The 20938-nt window shown below is 36.1% G+C and overlaps 1 protein-coding gene across 2 annotated transcripts; it reads right to left on the bottom strand.

Annotated features, from left to right (window-relative positions):
• Positions 1-1192: 1192 nt before the first annotated feature.
• Positions 1193-20123, bottom strand: cdk20 (cyclin-dependent kinase 20). 2 transcript variants are annotated; one of them, XM_039775703.1, is made up of 9 exons: positions 20077-20123; positions 19848-19958; positions 18267-18380; positions 17226-17414; positions 6882-7003; positions 5716-5778; positions 4619-4742; positions 2502-2657; positions 1193-1621 (listed from the first exon to the last, which is right to left on the bottom strand). In XM_039775703.1, exons 1-9 carry the CDS (start codon positions 20095-20097, stop codon positions 1430-1432), a joined length of 1092 nt encoding a protein of 363 aa, XP_039631637.1. In that variant the 5' UTR covers positions 20098-20123; the 3' UTR covers positions 1193-1429. The 2 variants fall into 2 exon arrangements, with proteins under 2 accessions (XP_039631637.1, XP_039631638.1); XM_039775704.1 differs by having other exon boundaries at positions 20091-20108.
• Positions 20124-20938: the final 815 nt, after the last annotated feature.

Here is a 20938-nt window from a genome sequence, read left to right as displayed (position 1 = left end):
TGGAGTTAAACATAACCTACAAAAGAAATTGTATACATATATTTTGTTCAAGTATTTTAAAGCATACTAGTAAAAGGAGAAACTTTACTTTATACTTTTAAGTATCCAATAAAAATGTACATAATCTTAAACCACATGGACAGGGACAAACGCCCTTGTGATTTTCTGTATTTTTAACAGTGTAATTTAGGGCTTCACAAAGAGGTGGCCTAACACACATTCTTTACAATTTCCCAAACAGTCACTGCACTTTTCTTTTTTCATGCAACCTTTTTGGGGTTTGAGATACAATATCGTTCCTTAAATTACAGGAAGTATTTTAAACAACTGTATCTGTCAAATTGTATTTATTTTTGTAAGTTTATAACAATATTATTTATGTTAACTTAACATATCATTAGACTTAAGTGATTGTATTTGAATATTTTCTGAATGTTCTTTGTTACCCAATAGAGCCACCTAGTGATAAAAACACATTTTACATTTCAAGGCAAATTCTACACTCACATTTATTACATATTTAACTGACATCTTTAACCAAGGTAACTTACAATACTTGGATATTGTAAAACCGTCAAATGTATTTTTTACAGTTGAAGCACAAGATGGAAATCTGGCAAACTTGTGGTTTAAAGCTGAGTTAATTAGCCACTACACAACATTTTCTGCAATTTATAAGATTCAGGAGTTTCAACCCATCCTCTGTGTCCCATATTTCACATAGCTGTATTCTGTCTTACCTTGTCTTGCTAAATCGTCTAAAAAAGCTCATAAAAATAATTTGATTTAAAACACTGTATGAATAGAAGTGATTTCACATTAACACTGAGTCCACTAAAGGCCTGGAATAATTTAAATGATTTAACATTCAATAAAATTATAGCAGTGCAATTCCAGAAGAAATAAACCGAAGACATCCTCCCTGAGGACTTCTCTAAAATGCATAACGCATACTGGTGACTGTTTCATTTATGTTAGGTAGATTGCCCAGAGGGGACTGGGCGGTCTCATGGTCTGAAATCCCTGCAGATTTTGTGCAGATTCTATTTTTATCTCCGGCTGTCTGGAGTTTTTGTTTTGTCTGTCCACCCTGGCCATCAGACCTTACTCTTATTCTATGTTAATTAATGTTGACTTATTTTATTTTCTTACTGTGTCTTATTTTTCAATTCTTCATTATGTAAAGCACTTTGAGCTACATTTTGTTGTATGAAAATGTGCTATACAAATAAATGTTGTTGTTGTTGTGACACTTGTTTAATTTCAAAGTATATTAATTCAAAAGGGCAGCTTCAAGGATTGTGGCAAGTACAGTATCAGTTAATTTCTTGATGAAGTATAAGCAAGAAACAGCATAAATACATTTAATGACTAAAAAGAATACAAATTTATTTGGAGGCATTTTGGTCAATTTGAGATCTGGAATTTGTCAAAGTAGCACCTCTGCATGTCTACATATTAGCTGTGGATCAACTAGACTCTCCTCAATGGGCTCATCCACAGTAAACTCGTAGGGATGCTGAAGACGCTGGCGGGACTTCTTGCTATTCCTTTGAGGAATTGGAAGCTCTGAATGGTGAGCAGGAAGAGGCTCTGTGAAAAAGTATGGGTGCAGTAGTGCCTGAAAAAAAGCAAAATGGAGCATACTTAAAGGGAATGTAAATAGCATATGCATGCATTATATTTGTTATACTTAGTTTTTGAGTCACATCCCTGAAGCAAAGTCTCTAGGTAAAGTTTGAAGAGGTCTGCACTGTATCAGTGATATGACACTTGAAACAGGCATTCCGGCTTTTAGGACTTGTACTATATATATAATGAGTGAATAGGTAGAAAACCACTTGAAAGGATAAATACGGTACATTTATTTAGACCTTTACATTGCTTGATAAAATGTTCTGAGATCCCTTTGTTGTTGTTAGCTCATTCAACAGGATAATGTCATTTGTATATTGAATAATTCAAGTAATTAATAAATCTCTGTTGCAGATGGGTTCCTATACATATTCTTATACATACATGAGGGCAAGAGTAAATATTTCATGTGTTCTGTTATAATGTCAACTCAGGCCCTAACAGGAAGAGATTCCAGACTAACAACCAAGTCTTTTGAGCATTCTGAAGCTACAATTACCTTTTGATTATAATGGAATTATGATGATAATTGACTTATGGATTATAACAGATTACAATGGAATAACTGAAGTAATTGTTTTCAACAAAAATATATCAGAATGGAGGCAAGACTCAGTCTAAATAACATTTAAATTAGTATATATGGTAAAAGTATTTTAAAACACCATGTGGACTTGATTTTTCACAAAATACTGTACAAAAAGCATAAACATAATTATTAGCATACAGAATCAGTTCAAATATTTAAGTTTTATTTTTTTTAACAATAAGGTCATTACACAACAATTAATTCAGTGCTTACCATTTTGTTCTACATGCAGGTAGGCCATTTAGTACAAATGTTGACTGAATGCTAATATACTGACCTGCTTGGCTCTGATCCTCTTTTTGGCAGGATACACTAAGAACCTCTTCAGCAGATCCACAGCCTGCAGTGAAGCATCTGGAACAATTTGCTCTAAAGGAATGGGAGGGTTTTCTCTAAATGTGATTTTGTTATAGTCTGGCAGCTCTGTGATCTCCTAAGAAACAAACATTATAAACCAAGGAAGGTCATTATTACTGAAAGATTGAAAGGAGCAACAGAAAAACAAATATTTCTAAAATTCCTTACCATAAACATAGATCATTGTAACAAAATTTTATTATATAATAATAGAAAACATTTTATCCTTGACAGCATTTTACAGGCCAAACATTTTCTAAAAATGCTTTCACTTTACCACTTCAACCTAGGTTCACTACCTCCAACCCACATCACATATGCCATTTCACACTTGTAATTCTCAGCCTGTGGGAGCAAAGGATCGTCAGGTGTAAAATCATTGCAAAAGGGTACATATCAACATAATGTTTTTACTGATAATCAAACATCTATGTAAAAGTAACACACTACATACCAGTGCCCAAAGAGTGGCTAGTATTTGTGTAGTTTGTGAATTTCTCCTTGGGATTAATAAAGTATCTATCTATCTAGTAAGCCAGTTATGAGCAGGACCCAGAATGAGATATCTGAGGGGATTACGAAGCGGTTCCTAGAGGGTAAAATGCCTGGAGGCCTCACCCTCTACTCAGTGGGACAGAAGGGCCATGGAAGGCAGACAAGAGGCTACAAAGTCTTCCACCCTAACTGGCAGCAGCACAGGGGAAACTGGAACCATGTTGCCCTTTTCAGTGTGACAACATGAAGGGCAAGAAGAGGACAGGGCAAGCTAAGCTGCTAAAATGCAACAAATATCCCCTGATTGGAAGGAGTGTAATCTTTTTTCTACTTTAAAGGAAATAACACTATGGAGGTTGCTTTGAGAATCCAAGCCTTTCTAGGCTGCACAGGACTTGGGATGTACTGTATATGTAAAGGAGACTCAAAGCCTGGTGTTGTCATTATAGTAAAAAAGGGCCATCTATGACTGAGGGTTTTTTTTTTCCTATAGCATGGTGAAGACAAAACTCCAAGGTTTATGCTGGTAGAAGCGAGTTTCAGATCAAGGCTTGGTGGTGAAGAATGAGAAATTATGTTTGTGTCAGAAAGGCAAGCAAGTGCTTTAGTATGTATTTTTAAGATGGTCATATTTTTAACCACTCCACCATACAGTTTAAACATGTTTCTTGTTTTATAAAATTCTTCTGTACTTTGTGTTCTCCTAGTGTTGATCCCTTCTTTGTCGGCTTGGACTCTGATATTTTTTTTTAGTTATGGGGAGATACTGGTAGGGCACACTACTTTCAGTTTGTAGATTCAAAAGATCATCTTCATGCTGTGAAGATGAATTACATAATTTGGGAAAGATTATTATATTGATTTGTTTTACAATTTTGCTGATGACTATCTCTGAGTGTTTCAATATCAGACTTGAATGTATATATACTCTCCTAAACACAATTTAAAGGTTTTTTTTTTTAAATTTCTGTGTACAAAACTACAACATAATAGCTCCATCAAACAAGCATAATCAAACATGAAATATAAAGGACCTTATTAAAGTTTTTCCACTAAATTGGGTCACAGATACACAAACAATTGCTGCAAACCAAATGAGCATGCTGCTGTGGTTTAAATTACAAATTATTTAGGAGTAAAGTTAAAGTGTCTGTATATAAAACTTCATCATTATTTCCAGGGTAAAGACTAGACTATTGCTGCAAGTAAAACAAAAGGCACTTATGCAATCTGCAAGTTTTAGATTTTCTGCCAAAAACACCATTTAAATTTAAATTGTATGTTCTTTTGACTTTACTGGCATTCAAAAGCACTACTTGATTTGTTCTTGAATGTTATCACTTATTTAATAAAATAGTAGAGCACAGTGATTGCAAAGAAAACCTCTATATAATGAAAGGCTGATTTATCTTGGCTAGCTCCAATCAAATGACAAGAGCCTTAAATAGTATAAAGAGAAGAAACTGTTGACTACATCTGTCAAGCAATTTGCATTGAATGTTTACACAATAAGGTCACCCCCCATTATAATGACAGTCTTACTGGCCAGATTCTTTCATTAGGGGTGCCCAGTACTCGCAAGACACAGCAAAGTTGCTCAATGTCATTTTCTCCTGGGAAAAGAGGCGAATTGTTGAGCAGCTCTCCAAAAATGCAGCCAACAGCCCTGCAACACAATAAAAAATTTGAATAGTAAAAAACTGATTTAGTATTAGTTTTGATGTAATTCTTCAGTTTTGTGGTGGCAGCATTATGAGTTTATTTGACAAGGCAGAGGATCTTATTGCACCAGTATAACTTACAAAATAACTATGGATCTCTGAATCACACTTACTAAATTTAAATAAAATAATTACAAAAATGCAACAATTTTTCTAAAGCTATTTATAGTGTACAAAAGTAGTCCACTACTAGTTTTAGTGCTAGATGTTTGTATTTATAAATACTGTTAAACCAAAAACCACTAATATTAAACAAGATTTTAAGATATTCAGTTTCATGGAAGTGCACATAAAAGCATCAAATTAATGAACTCTATATGAGAATGACTAACACACTGAAACGAGTAAAAGTCACTTTCTAACATTACATAAAAAGTATAAAATATGTGAGGAGTTGTGAATCTATATAAAATAGGACTATTTAAGAACTGGTACTCTAGTCAGAGAGGTTAAAAGACCTAAAGCATGTCTAAAGCACATTTACTATGAGATGGAAAAAACTCTCCAAATGGCAAATCTTTCAATAAGCTTCACAAAATGTGTGTTTAATAGGAAAGCAGCAAAATGAAACTAAATTGATGTAAGATCTTAATTACAATTAGCCACCTAAAAAATGAGATGCTATGCTGTGGTAGCAGAAGATCTATGGAGTAGTATGATGGGCCAAAATTTTACTTATACCTTTAAATGTTTAAAAAAATTAACACTTGTACCATAAAGCATGACAGTACCATGTCAAAAACTAGAACCTTAATGAAGGTAGAAGACAAAGAGTTAGCAAAGTGCAAAAATACTGAAGAAAAGCCTGTTGCAGTTATCGGTAAATCATTAACCAACCAAAAGAAAAAAAAATCTAATCATTTAGCTGTTTTGTAGGAAAAACAGAACAAAGCAGATTACTAATGGAAGACTACTTACCACAAATCCACACCTTCATCATACTTACGAGCTCCATAAAGAAGCTCAGGAGCACGATACCATCTACAAAATAATCAATAATTTTTTTGGGTATTTGGTATACTGTATTAATGCTTTTAATATGTACTATCTAAGCAGAATTTATTTTCAAATACAAAAGTCAAAATAAAGCTACGAATATAATCATTATAACTAATTAGTATTTTAAAACAATTTCAAGAATTTCTTGTAAAACACTCCATCATTGTTGGTTCTCCACCCACCATCATTACCACATTCAACTCGATATTACTGTTGATTCTGATAAATTCTTCACAAAAATAGTCAAATGTGCAGGGCATGGTCATAACAAAACACAAGAAAATCTCTGATTTCAAAAAGCAATCAAAAATGTAAACCACCTAATCCAGACTACCTAAAGATCAACAGCTTTACATGAGCTAATTTGTCCAGGTTAATCAAGGTACATTTTGTATTGTGACAATGGACTTCAAAGACACACCTACGACCACTAATCATATCTATTTGCTAAAACAAATCTGATAAAGTTTGGTTGGAATTCAGTCCTTACAACTGACTTGCATTATGAAAAAAATTGCAAAGGCCTGAGCAAAGGTTAATTTTGGAGGCTAAGAAACCAGTGTACACGTGTGGGCAATAAGCATGTCACCAAAATATAGCAAATGGCAATTCAAACAGCTATGCAGTTGCAGCTCTCCACACAATCTTGTCCTAAACCATTCCAACTGACTAAATACCTTTGAATAACCATAAAGTATTGGCTTACAGTATTTCCATATATTAAAAAGTATGCACAAGGACACTTTACGGTAAAACAAAATTATTTAAAGTATAAAAAATAAGGGCTTCATTTATTTCAATTTTAAAAATACAAAAACATTTAAGACTGTCATTTTTGATGTTGAGATTTTATATTTAATGAAAACTGGCACTTGTAATTTGCATGAGAAAGTGCCTAAGTAATTAAAATGCACAATTAAGTAATTAAAGTAATTAAAACATGTATAAGAACAGTAATTTAAAGGAAAATTACAAAAATTAGTCTAAGAAAATGGCAGCATTATACATTTAAAAATATCCAATTTCAAGGTTGAGAGGCAAACACTTATTAGTAAGGAAACAAAAACATATATAGTTGTCCCCACCTGGTGGCCACCTGGTGACTGTAGAGTCTGTCTCCCTCATTTGAAAATACCCTCGCAAGTCCAAAATCAGCAATCTTTAAGTGACCCATTGAACTTATTAGGAGGTTAGCAGGTTTCAGATCCTACCAATGTAATTAAACAGACACATAAAGAAAATGCATGTTTACTATACATGTACCAAAAACAATGGACAGAAAAATTCAGAAGTATCCTGTACCTGTGCGGTTAGTAGTTAAGTCTGTTTACAATGTGTAAAAACCATCCATAATAATATTATAAAGTATGTAGGAATGTTCTATGTGGAAGGAAAACAAAATATTCAGGAACAATCCATTAGGACTCTAAAGCTCACTGACAAAAAAGGAAAAAGTTTGCAGTACATCAAGGCATTTGCTGAAGCAAGTGGGTTCTTAAAGAAAATCATACTAGACAACTTATACATTCAATATCTTGATGTTAAAGGAGGGTGTTTAAGTTCCAATATCACCTAGAGTTGAGTAATACTGATAATTGTACATAGAAAGGAAAAGCAGGGCAACGAGACGTGATCTTCTCGGGCATTCTTGGAAGACACTTAAAAGACCCATGAGACACAAACAATATCAAATAATGCTCAGTCGTGTAAAGACACGTAGCACACACAAATCATGTGCTCTCAGCACATATAAAGCGTATAAGGACAATACGTTCTACATGAAATGTCAACGACTAAGCAAAGAAGAAAGAGCAGCACGGAGAAAAGAGACCCAAAAGCGTTAGAGAAAAAAAGGCAGATAAAAGATGATGAAAGCAGTGGAATTCGAAAGGCTCAAACAAACGATGGCACGATACACATGCAGAGAAAGGTAAAGAATATGAAAGCAGTACAATTCGAAAGTATTGTAGCGTCCCAGCCAGGTTGAAGCCTTTTTTGTTTTGTTGTTTTAAGTGACTGTTAGGTCCGATTGAGGGAGGGCAGAGTACAGCACGGAAGATGATAGTGGGGTATTGACTGATGCAGTAATCGAGACCCGGGGGATGAGGGGTTGGAGAGGGTGCTAAAAAGTTGTGTTTGGGGATACGAAGTAGGCGATTGTTCAAGTAAAACTTTTGTGACACTTTATTATGTCAGTCGCTACGGTATCAAAAAAAAAAACATAGTAAAGATCACATTAGCGCAAATAAAAGGAAATTAATCATCAGGACCAGGTGTGATTGAAAAAATAGCAGGTCAAATCGAGGTCAGGAATAAAAGGAAAAGAGCAGAAAACAAAGTCTTTTCACTTTCGCATCATTCAATGCACAGAATGTAGATTTACACAATAATGGACCATACGCTATGAGAATCTGTGGTCCCGCAACAGTTAAAGCAATGACAAGTTTAATTTCAAAGAAAACACAATTCGGTCAGGTGTATATTTATGATCACGGAGAAGCGATGCAAATTTTAACAGGCGACAAGAAAGGTAATGTAATATATATTCCGCGAATAACATTACCAAAGGAGATCTTGATATGCAATTTGTATTAAAATATATACAGTTTCCTGTGAGAATAGCTTTTGCTACGACAATTAACAAATCACAGGGACAAACGTTAGAAAAAGCCAGATTATTTATTAGAGAAACAGAAACAATATTCACTCACACGCAGTTATGCGTTACGTTGTCACAATGCATCTCCAAAAACAGAATCAAAATTCAATGCGATCTTGAAGAAAAGGTAATTCCAAGTATTGTTTTTAATGAAGCTTTAAAGTAAAAGTGTAAATAATGAAACTGAAACAATTCCAAAGAAAAAACAAAGCTTTTAAAATTATATATCCGATTAACCAAACGCAGGGATTGGCGAGCGAAGCGAGCAGGGGGCAGAGCCCCCCTAGAGTAATAAATATAAATTTAACAAATATACATAAATTGACAAAAAAAAATTTTAAAAACTAAATGTTATGTGTTGTTTTCATTTTCATGTCACTATATGCAAGACTGCTTAAAAATTATGTTTAAGAAAATGGAAATTTGCATCTTTCTACAATGATTCACCTAACCATATTTTATATGCTTAAACACAGTTGATCTAAAATAGCATTGTGCCCAGCCTAAGTTGATAATGCACTGCACTGTATTTTAAAACCGAGTTTTTAAATACGATTGATATGATTTTATTCACTGATGTTTGACTTTAAAAACACTTTGGCCACTCTTGATCTTTCTTAATTCTAAAATGTATTGCAAATAACTTTGTGAACCTACTTTAAATATGAAAAATTCACAGGCAAATGGAGTTTATGCTGCCAATATCAAACTCAAGACAATTTACAAAAGACTACTGCTTATACTTATACTGCGGCCTCTTGCCAATCAATTGTAACTTGCATGCTTACTCTGCATGAAAAAAGTCAGATATTCATAACTGAAGGCACATTTTCATGGCACAAGTTCCTCATATATATATATATATATATATATATATATATATATATATATATATATATATATATATATATATATATATATATATATATATATATATATATATATATATATATATATATATATATATATATATATATATATATATATATTATATATATATATATATATATATATATATATATATATATATATATATATATATATATATTGTCACAAAACGAGACAAAGACAGAAAAGGTATATATCCTGGCTGCAACTATACCAGCACTGAAGTGCTTATATATATATATTTTCATTGGTTTATATGTGACATATATATATATAACCTCCGGGTTAGGTATATTATACATATGGCTCAGAACTGCCTTCACTAGCCCTTTAGCTATATATATAACCGAGAGGTCGTGAACCCGAGAGAGCATCAGCGTATAGAGCACCCGGCGATGATTATATATATATACTGTAGAGGTATACAAGGGTAACTCCGCCCAACAGGTATATATGAGTGATATTTAATCGCCAGAGCCTACCGCCGCATACCTATATATATATATATATATATATCAAAATATATATATATATATATAGCAAAATCTATATATATATATATATATATATATATATATATATTTCTTGGGATTAATCCGATATGTCCGTAATACCGCTTGGATATGTTCCTTCCATGTGCTGGAATAGATGACCACGTCATCTAGGTAGGCAGCACTGTATGAGTTATGAGGCATTTGTCCACCAGGCGCTGAAAGGTTGCTGGAGCCCGTGTAACCCAAATGGAAGGACACGATACTGCCAGTGTCCGCTAGGGGTACTAAGCGCGTTTTTCCTTCGGAGTCCGTTAAAGGAACCTGCCAGTACCCTTTGTCATGTCAAGTGTGGTCAGGTATTGAGCCTGTCCAAGCCTCTCGAGGAGGTCGTCCACGCGTGGCATTGGATAGGCATCAAATTGGGAGACTTGGTTAAGCCGGCGGAAGTCATTGCAGAACCTCCAACTCCCGTCAGGCTTACCGACGAGCACAATGGGGCTGGACCAGGGACTATAACTTTCCTCAATTACACCTAGTTCCAGCATGCGCTTGATCTCAAGCTCCACTTCAGCCTTTTTGCCTCGGGAAGGCGTGCAGGCGTTCTCGGACAACAACCCGGGCTCTGTCACAATGTTGTGCTCAATCAGAGAGGTCCTTCCGGGTGTTCACTGACTACCTCTCGAGCGGTCCGGATAACTGTTTCCAGCTCCTGCCGTTGCCTGGGTCTCAAGTCTGTGCCAAAGTTAAGGTCGTGTGTGTGGCGAAGAGTGGCGGGGCTGGCGGAGGAGGGATCGGGGTCCCTGTCCTTCCACGGTTTCAGCAGGTTCACATGATAAACCGCTCCTTTGGCCGACGATTGGGTTGACTCACCAAATAGTCGACCAGTCCCTTCCTCTCCTTAACCGTAGGGGCCCTGCCAGTGGGCAAGCAACTTAGAGTGGGAGGTAGGCACTAGGACCATGACCCGATCTCCGGGTGGAACTCCCAAGAGGCGTGCAGCGGTTGTAGTAGCGAACCTGTGCTGCTTGAGCCTCCTCCATGTGACTTTTAAGGACAGGCGAATCTTTCCAAATCTATCGCGTAACTGCGCGATATACTCCAGTATGTTAGTGGTGGGAAGAGCCTCTTCTTCCCAGCCTTCTTTCAAAATATCCAATATGCCCGAGGTTGTCGCCCATACAGTAGTTCAAAGGGGAGAACCCGTGGAGGCTTGTGGGACTTCCGATAGGCAAAAGGACGAGGGGAGGAGCTGATCCCAGTTCCTTCCATCCTCGCTGACCACCTTACGCAGCATTTGCTTGAGAGTTTGATTAAACCTCTCTACTAATCCGTCGGTTTGAGGATGATACACGAGGTTTTAAATGCTTTATTTTCAGTAATCTGGCAGTCTCCTTGAACGTCTCCGAGGTGAAGGGGTCCCCTGGTCTGTCAAGACTTCTTTGGGGATCCCCACGCGCAATACCCCTAGTAATTCCGTGCGATGGCTTTAGAGGTAGCTGGCGCAACGGAACAGCTTCGGGTATCGTGTAGCATAATCCACGAGGACTAAAATGTACTTGTGTCCTCGGGCTGAGGGCTCTAGAGGTCCCACCAGGTCGACCCGATTCTGTGGAAGGGAGCGTCAATCAATGGAATAGGAACAAGAGGAGCACGGTCCCTCCTAGGAATCTGTCGCAGTTGACACTCCGGGCAGGAAGCGCCAAAGCGGCGAACCTCCTCATTAATTCCTGGCCAGTAAAACGGAGCTTGATCCGCTCCAGAGTTTTTCGGTGCCCAGGTGGCCACCTAGGAGGTGGGCGTGTGCTAGCTATATATATATATATATATATATCCGGGTGTACAGGGAGGGGCTAGGTCTTGGGACATACCCGGCTATATGTTCTTAAACTGCACGCCCCAGACCGGCTGGGTGAAGCCCTGGGAAGTGCTTTCAGGAGCAGATAGCAAGCTACCTGCTCAATTACCTGGTAGGGCTTGTTTTCCAAGGGCGTAGCCACTGCCATACTTTTGCCCATAAGGACCAGGCTTGTTTACTGGTCGGCCTCTCAGGGTCCAACCTCCACTTTGTTATTTTACTCACCTGCCAGTCTGGGGCACCCCTAGGTGGTAAATGGGGCTGTGGTTTCACTGGGGGCAGGCACTCTCCCCAAGAGAGCATACTGAGTCCCTCTGTCTCCCCCCTCCAGGGCAGCCCAATTCGTGAGCCCCACCCGCACACTCCCTGGCCTCTCTAGATGGCCTAGTTCTGCGTGCTGGGGCGGAGCCCGCACGGTCTCGCCGAACCACGGGGCACCCTCCCGCCTGAATACTCGGCCCGCACGCTCCCACCTGGGTGTTTTGCAGGTCCTGTCCCCTTCTCTTCTGGGACTTCTCCATCCTGTATATAATAATTACAACATGGCATTAAAATGCTCACTGAGGTAACTAACATATAGGCTCGGTAGAAAGAGGTGGAACCTCCCGGGTTAGGTCTGGCTACTCATAATGAAAATGTGAAAAAATATATATATATATATTATATATATATATATATATATATATATATATATATATATATATATATATATATATATTTTATATCTATAATACCACACTGTAACATAAACAACTTCAGTATTTTAACATGCCAACTATGTGATGGTAAATCAAAAAATGCCTCCCTGAAACTGGCTGGCTATTCTTTTGCAGCTTACCTGACTGATGCCACCACACAATTATTTTGTCTTTTCCAGGGATGTGATTGTTGTATGTGGATAGGAAAGCATTTGCATTTCCAGTGGCTTTAAATGTGATCATTGCGCATGTCTGACCAACTCTGACAGTGGTCTATGTAACCCATTGCCAGTATATTTGACCCCGTTTTTTATTGTGTCATGTGCCTTCCAATCATGGTCCATATTAATGCAGGTGTCTCTTTACACCAAACAGTTTTTTCCCTTCTGGTGCAGATTAATAGTTTTACTTTTGTTTTTGTCATGTTTCCCTTTTGGCAAGTTTGCTCTTTATCTTACATTTACATTTATTTACAATATTTACATATTTATGCAGATTTTGGATATATAAATACTCTTTCCTTTCCATTTCCTCATTGATGTCATTGGTTTTAGAAAAATCATTCATGTGCCCATTACGAATCCTCATAATATTCTGCCACACCAAATAAGGAACAAAAACAATCTAAGGCTGGAGTTCTGCCTATTCACTGAACTGGTCAGCACAAACTTTACAACCTTGGCAGTATCTGTATTGCATATTTAATAAAATCTATGAAAGGTCTGTTTTATATTATTATAATAATAATTATTAATACTATTCTATTTTAGTACTGAAGTGAATAATTTATTAAACATCTGGGAAAGCCTAGCCATTCATTGTAGCAGTCTTGTGTGTCCTTTATAATGTATATACTGTAATAAATCCTTGTGTTTTGGTCTCTTCCAACAGTCCAAAGACAAAGGTTTGGTAAACAAGCGTTATTAAATTGGTCCTAGTATACGTGAGGATGTGTGTGTTTGCCCTTTGATTGACCAACACCCTGTTCAGGTATTGTTTCTGCCTTGCGCACAATGCTTGCTGGGAGAGGCTCCTGCTTCCCTGCAACCCTGCCCTGTATAAACAGGTTAGGAAATGGATAGATGGATATCTTTATGCTTATCATTCTCAGCAACCTTAGCAGTGAACAGTGAACTAGCACTAGCAAAGGATTTAAAATATTGTGTAAGTTTGCAAAGACAAAGACAACAAAAAAGCAGTTTTCAAATTTAGTGATTTGTATTTTTAGAATTGTAATTAAACATATTATTATTTACTTTTTAAAACTGGTATTTATGCTGATAAAATGGAACTATGATCATGCAATTAGCCTATATACCAGAGATTCTCTAACTCTGTTCTGGGGACTCACTGTGGCTACAGGTTTTTGTTCCAACTAACTTCTGTTTTTCATTGAACTCTTAGCCTAATTAAGGGAGTCATTATTTCACAGTTTCTGCGTTTTGTAATCAATGTAGATGTTACAAATTAAGTTTGGTAGATTTTTATTAAAATGTAATAAGTAGTTATATGGGGAAGTTGTAGATATATGGGAATGTGTGTTTTTTTATGTTGTTAACAGTATTTTCAACCTAATTTTCATTCTGCTTTTCCATGTGTTCTGGTTATTTAATTGATTACAGTATTTACTAATTAGTGAGTCTGACACTGAAGTCGTTGCTGCTTTTATCATCCCAGGTACCTGCTGCGCTGGTTGTTAATTGTCACTATTAAGGTTAAATGAAGGGAGCAAACTACACAAGAAAAGGGGAAAATAATAGGAAAACAACAAAATAGAGTTAAGCATTTATAGCTTTGGAAAAAAAGCAGAAATATTTCTAAATGTCTTATAAATTTAAAAACCATACTGTTCTGTTTTTCGGAATGCAGAATAACGATAAAAGCAAAAAAGACCAGCTAATTAAATAAGATCAGTTGTTATTGATTATTATCACCAATTGCTAACCTGGTTGGAATAAAAACCTATAAAAAAATATAAACAAATATAAAAACCCAGGATCAAGTTTGGGAACCACTGTAATATACTATTATGTGGATATATTTATGTTTTTCTGTTTTCAAATTTTAAATAAAAATACACAGTCCTAAAATGCCAGATCTAGTTTACATTAATTTACCTAATATATGTAATAAACTGTTACTAAGCTATCATTTACTCAATACTGTGAAATCCATTAAAACAAAATGTTCACATAAAATGCATACAGTACATGAATGTAAATATATACATCCATTTATAATCCATATAAAACTACCAGGTTACAAGCAAAATGTTGCATAGATACAACATACAGTAGTACTGTATTAAAGGGTAAAACAGAAATAATTCTACATTCCATGACATAAGGGAGGGTAGAATGGGAAGCATCATTTACAGATTCACCTTGGGCAGCAAAAAAGGCAAGAGCTGGCACTTCCACTGATGTAATTGTTTCCACTCAGTGCTGATTTTGGTCCTACAGCTACTGATAGCTTTCCTAACACATTGTAATGTCCAAGAAAAGAAAACTGACTAAAGAGAGCTTCAAAAGGAGAACACAGCAGAACATATGATTTTGATCAGCAGAGAGGTACCTGTGTGCCTTGTTTGTACAGTAAAAGTGGCAATAGATGTTTGTTTATATTATGGCAAGCATTTAACATATAAAGTCTTATTTTTGACCTTTACTGAGTTTGACAACCCTGCTCTAATGTAACTGTCTTTTAACAGTGAAACTGCATTTTATACAGCATCTTTCAATGAGTAAACAGTAACAAGGGGCTTTAAAGTGAACAAGAACACAACTCAGAAAAAAAGATTACAATTGTAATGCTTTTTGCAAATAAATCTCTTCAAGTTTTTCAAGAAAGTAAATTGGATTCAATTTAAAATAAATGCTGTATGATTTCAGTAGATTAATTATTTTTGACTAAATATATCAAGCATTTGACATATCTGAACAGAAGCCAACTTAGAAAAGACGCAAATACACATCTATATTATTAGATGATAATAATACAGTGGTGTGAAAAACTATTTGCCCCCTTCCTGATTTCTTATTCTTTTACATGTTTGTCACACAAAATGTTTCTGATCATCAAACACATTTAACCATTAGTCAAATATAACACAAGTAAACACAAAATGCAGTTTTTAAATGATGGTTTTTATTATGTAGGAGAAAAAAAATCCAAACCTACATGGCCCTGTGTAAAAAGTAATTGCCCCTCTGTTAAAAAATAACCTAACTGTGGTGTATCACACCTGAGTTCAATTTCCGTAGCCACCCCCAGGCCTGATTACTGCCACACCTGTTTCAATCAAGAAATCACTTAAATAGGAGCTGCCTGACACAGAGAAGTAGACCAAAAGCACCTCAAAAGCTAGACATCATGCCAAGATCCAAAGAAATTCAGGAACAAATGAGAACAGAAGTAATTGAGATCTATCAGTCTGGTAAAGGTTATAAAGCCATTTCTAAAGCTTTGGGACTCCAGCGAACCACAGTGAGAGCCATTATCCAAAAATGGTAAAAACATGGAACAGTGGTGAACCTTCCCAGGAGTGGCCGGCCGACCAAAATTACCCCAAAAGCGCAGAGACGACTCATCCGAGAGGTCACAAAAGACCCCAGGACAATGTCTAAAGAACTGCAGGCCTCACTTGCCTCAATTAAGGTCAGTGTTCACGACTCCACCATAAGAAAGAGACTGGGCAAAAACGGCCTGCATGGCAGATTTCCAAGACGCAAAACCACGGATAAGCAAAAAGAACATTAGGGCTTGTCTCAATTTTGCTAAGAAACATCTCAATGATTGCCAAGACTTTTGGGAAAATACCTTGTGGACTGATGAGACAAAAGTTGAACTTTTGGAAGGCAAATGTCCCGTTACTTCTGGCGTAAAAGGAACACAGCATTTCAGAAAAAGAACATCATACCAACAGTAAAATATGGTGGTGGTAGTGTGATGGTCTGGGGTTGTTTTGCTGCTTCAAGACCTGGAAGGCTTGCTGTGATAGATGGAACCATGAATTCTACTGTCTACCAAAAATCCTGAAGGAGAATGTCCGGCCATCTGTTCGTCAACTCAAGCTGAAGCGATCTTGGGTGCTGCAACAGGACAATGACCCAAAACACACCAGCAAATCCACCTCTGAATGGCTGAAGAAAAACAAAATGAAGACTTTGGAGTGGCCTAGTCAAAGTCCTGACCTGAATCCAATTGAGATGCTATGGCATGACCTTAAAAAGGCGGTTCATGCTAGAAAACCCTCAAATAAAGCTGAATTACAACAATTCTGCAAAGATGAGTGGGCCAAAATTCCTCCAGAGCGCCGTAAAAGACTCATTGCAAGTTATCGCAAACGCTTGATTGCAGTTATTGCTGCTAAGGGTGGCCCAACCAGTTATTAGGTTCAGGGGGCAATTACTTTTTCACACAGGGCCATGTAGGTTTGGATTTTTTCTCCCTAAATAATAAAACCATCATTTAAAACTGCACTTTGTGTTTACTTGTGTTATATTTGACTAATGGTTAAATGTGTTTGATGATCAGAAACATTTTGTGTGACAAACATGCAAAAGAATAAGAAATCAGGAAGGGGGCAAATAGTTTTTCACACCACTGTAACTACATCAATTTTCATTACTTTGCTAACTCTAAGAGTCTCAAGTTAATTGATTGAATTCTAAGCAAATTATAGAAAATCAAGACCTCTTCCACAATTACAGAAAGCAAACCTAAAAAAAGAATTTAGGCCAAAAAAACTAATCCAACACACTCTACAAACAGCATTAATACACCAACTACTGCATTTTGTCAAAAAGTCCTATTTGCAAGAAGTATTTAGTTACCCGATGCATGATAAAATTTTCATGACAGAAAGCTACTCCCTTCAGAAGCATCATCATGTATCCTTTAACCTGTGATTCTGTGAGTGGCCTGTCTGAATTCCGAATGACCTCAGACAAGTCCGATAGCATGTATTCAAAGACCAGTACAAATCCTGTGCCATGAGGAAAAACATTTTTCAGCTTCACAACCTATGGAAATAGGGATGCAAAAGAAACAGTAAGATATACGGTGTTAACATACAGTATAACCAATGAAAAATGACTAACTTAATCACATTTCACATCATCAGTTTTTCTTCAATAAAAATTAAATGCTATGTAGAAAAATTCAAATAAATGTGAGAATATGAATGACTTTATAAACATGTAAACATCAAACCAAGCAAATATTCATTAAAGTAGATTAACAGGAAGATTTGACAGACAGCATAGCCAAGCCAGAATTATAGCTGGGACTCAAAGGAGACCAACTGCAAAGACTTTTAAAGCTTCCTGCCACTTGCAAAACAAATATCATTGAAATGGTATTTTTTAACATGACGTTAGAAAGATGCTTCATAATCTTATTACTAATCATATTATAGACATCATCCAATAAATGCTAAGTAAGGATCTAATTAATTTAGGACTGCCTCCATTCCCAAACACAAATATGATCATATACAAGGATATAATACCAGCTGAACAAAGCAAAGATGAAATATGGCCTGCATATTACAGATAAACTAGAAAAATTACAGTTGTTAAATATTAAGCCTAAATGATCAAATAATGTTTCACATTGTTGTGTTAAAAAAGCAGCAAAAAAAGGTTTGTAAATTAGTATAAAAAAATCTGAGAAATTAAAAATACAGTATCAAAGTTGGAGGTACTGTTTTGTGATTAATATCAAAAAGTTACTGAATGTCATTAAGTGCATTCAAAAACACATAACCATTATTTAGCGTTAAAGAAAGCATATATGGTTTTGGTTCTCTTTGACTTTTTTTTTAAGAAGTTTGTTCAAAATAAACCTAAACAAGACAGACAGGTTTCACTTGCATATTGGTTGTCTTCGATCTCCTGCAGTGCTTTAATTTCTCTCAAAGCTTGGTTGGGGATCCCATCTTCTAGTTTTCTCAGTGCAACCTTCTTGAGAGCAACTGTTTCTCCTGTCTGAATTCAAGAAGTGGATACAAGAAGCCCGGGTCATATGTTATCCAGGAAATTTCTATAATTTAGGTTGGCACAATAACAGGGAGGCAAAGATAGAGTAAAATAAACTTAAAAGTATACCATATACTCATGTAAAACAAGTTCATAGCAAACATTGACCTCCAACACTTTAAAATTTCAGATTTCTGTAATTACCACACAATGCAGAGAGGAATGAAACAGCAGCCTTGTGCTTTGCAGTAAAAAAAGCACACATTTAAGTTGAAATTAAACTCTGTGGAGCTAGCCATTACAGATTACTGATTGATTTGCTTTAAATAGTGCACAGAGGATTAAAAAAGGTAGCATAATAGGGAGTGGGTTAATATACTTCTTAAATGGTTACACCTTTGTTAAACTATATTGGTACCAATTGTCTGAACTTGCTTTGTTCTGAAAACATTAACAAGTAGCTAAAAAAAATTCTGGGGCTATTTAGAATAAAATATATAAATCATAACTAACACAGACATTAACAAGTAATTAAAAAAATTATGGGGTTATTTAGAATAAAATATATAAATGATACTACTAACCTTTTAAAACTTTTATGTTAGTGGTAAAATTTTAATGTGCTTTGCAAACATTACAGAATGCTTTTATTAAATTGCACTTTAAAACATTTTGGGTTTAATTTTTAAATGTTAAATGTTATTTTTGTTGTTGAAGTGTGTGTTAGAACCATGCCTAGATCATGAAGCCCTCAGAAAGAAAATTGTAGATACCTATTTTTTATAATTATTTTTCAAAAACGTATGTTGTGTATAGCATGAATTATTCTTATGTAGTGCTCTTCTTCATGCAGTGACTGAGAGCTGCACACGTTTTCTTATACAGTAATGCATATTACACACATATCTATAAAAATAATTACTAAATCTGACTCACTGCTGTACACGATCATTTGTAATTTGCTCAGTACATCAATATGAATAGATAAAGCACTGCTAAAACTCAAGACAATTTAAGACTGACTTGATGTTAAAATTAGCACAATTGCAGGATGAAATACATACAACTGACATTACTCTTTTAAAACGCTTAGAATTAACTATAAAACACGTTGTTGTTTTTACTCAGTTGTATTACATGCATAAATTATTCTGTTGAAAACGATTAATGTGACAGCAGAAGCCTGTCCCAGCAATCACGAGATGAAATCTAGAATAACAAAAACTTACAAAGTTTCAGACGTTAGTCCCACATGTGACAGAATTACGCTAAAATGAAAGTGGTGCTGTCATAGCATAACTTCTTCCATCCATTTTCAAATCCCCTTAACCCTTTCCCTTGCAAGAACCTTATTCCGGGAGCATCGACAGCAGGGTCAATTTATAAGGAACGTTCACACACGATTTTAATTAACAATGCACAGTTTTTCTTTACATATTTTAAAACAAACATAAAAATGAGTTATAACAGTCGCACCTCGATATGCTTAGCTTTGAATACGATGCCGTGAGCCCCTTCGCCGATGCGACCCAAAATGCTGTACTGGTCCATCAAGGAAAAGACGAGGATCGTGCGGTCTTGTCGGGCCTAAACGAAACAACGTGACACAGAGTGCCAAAATGTAATGTACTGATAGAAAAATGAAAAAGTGCCCGACGGTAATAAGTTGCATGCTCTAGGACAGCGACACATTTAAACAACGTTCCTTTACAGCCCGACCTCTCATTTCCGACACGCCGAACGAAAGCACCGTTACCATGACAACTGCGCGCAAGGTATCATGGGAAAGACTGGGCGCCAACTTTTGGACGGTGGCACGTAGTGAGTACCTAGGTTGCAAAGGGCGACGTAATGCATGTCCAAGTGACCAACTTCCTAATGCTGGCAAGGAGCAGCTATGCTTTACTCTCTATTGTGAATATCAACTTAATTAACTTTCAGGTACGGCAGATTACAATTGTTTCAAAATCTCCACAGTGGAATGCTGGCAGGGTAAGTAGCTCTTTCAGGGGCACACTAACGTAATTTACGTAAAATGTAAATCCGTTTTGCTTCGGAAATAAGAATACATTCACTTCTTCATATGTAAATGTATGCAATTTAATTGCGTGAAATTATCAGACACAGAGAATATAATTTGCAATGGCCATGTAGGTTTTTTTCCTGCCATGCACCTATTCTGGACAAGGGTGCTGAAAATGGAATTGGTGTACTGATAATATTAAAATGTAAAAAAAAAAAACAGCACATTTATTTAAATATAGGAAACTATAAAGCGCATTATATTGTGTAGTGATGCTACCTGCAGGGCTCCAATTGACTACTGGTAGGTGAATAGCTAGCTGTGTTAAGTATACAAATTCTGCCTGTGTCTGAGGGTTTTATCCCTGGCCCTAAAAGATGGGAGGATGGATGGATGGATGGATGGATAGGTAAGAACAGGAGAAGGACATATAATCATTCATATCAGGAGACAAATGTGAAACTGTCAATCACTCATCACAGCATTTAATGTGTGTAGAATACTAATTTACATCATTGGCACAGAATTATGGGACACCTGACCC

This window comes from Polypterus senegalus, chromosome 13, assembly GCF_016835505.1.
Source record: "Polypterus senegalus isolate Bchr_013 chromosome 13, ASM1683550v1, whole genome shotgun sequence".
Lineage (NCBI taxonomy): Eukaryota > Metazoa > Chordata > Cladistia > Polypteriformes > Polypteridae > Polypterus > Polypterus senegalus.
This window is presented reverse-complemented; position numbering and strand designations above follow the sequence as displayed.

Bases quoted from the DNA above. Each gene is read 5' to 3' on its own strand.
- cdk20 (XM_039775703.1), bottom strand. From the start codon at position 20,097: ATGAGAGGTCGGGCTGTAAAG. The intron at 18,381-19,847 runs GTGCGACTGTTA...TCTTGAATTCAG, and splicing joins TCAAAGCTAAGCATATCGAG to ACAGGAGAAACAGTTGCTCT. The intron at 1,622-2,501 runs GTCAGTATATTA...GCTTTTTTTCAG, and splicing joins AGAGGATCAGAGCCAAGCAG to GCACTACTGCACCCATACTT.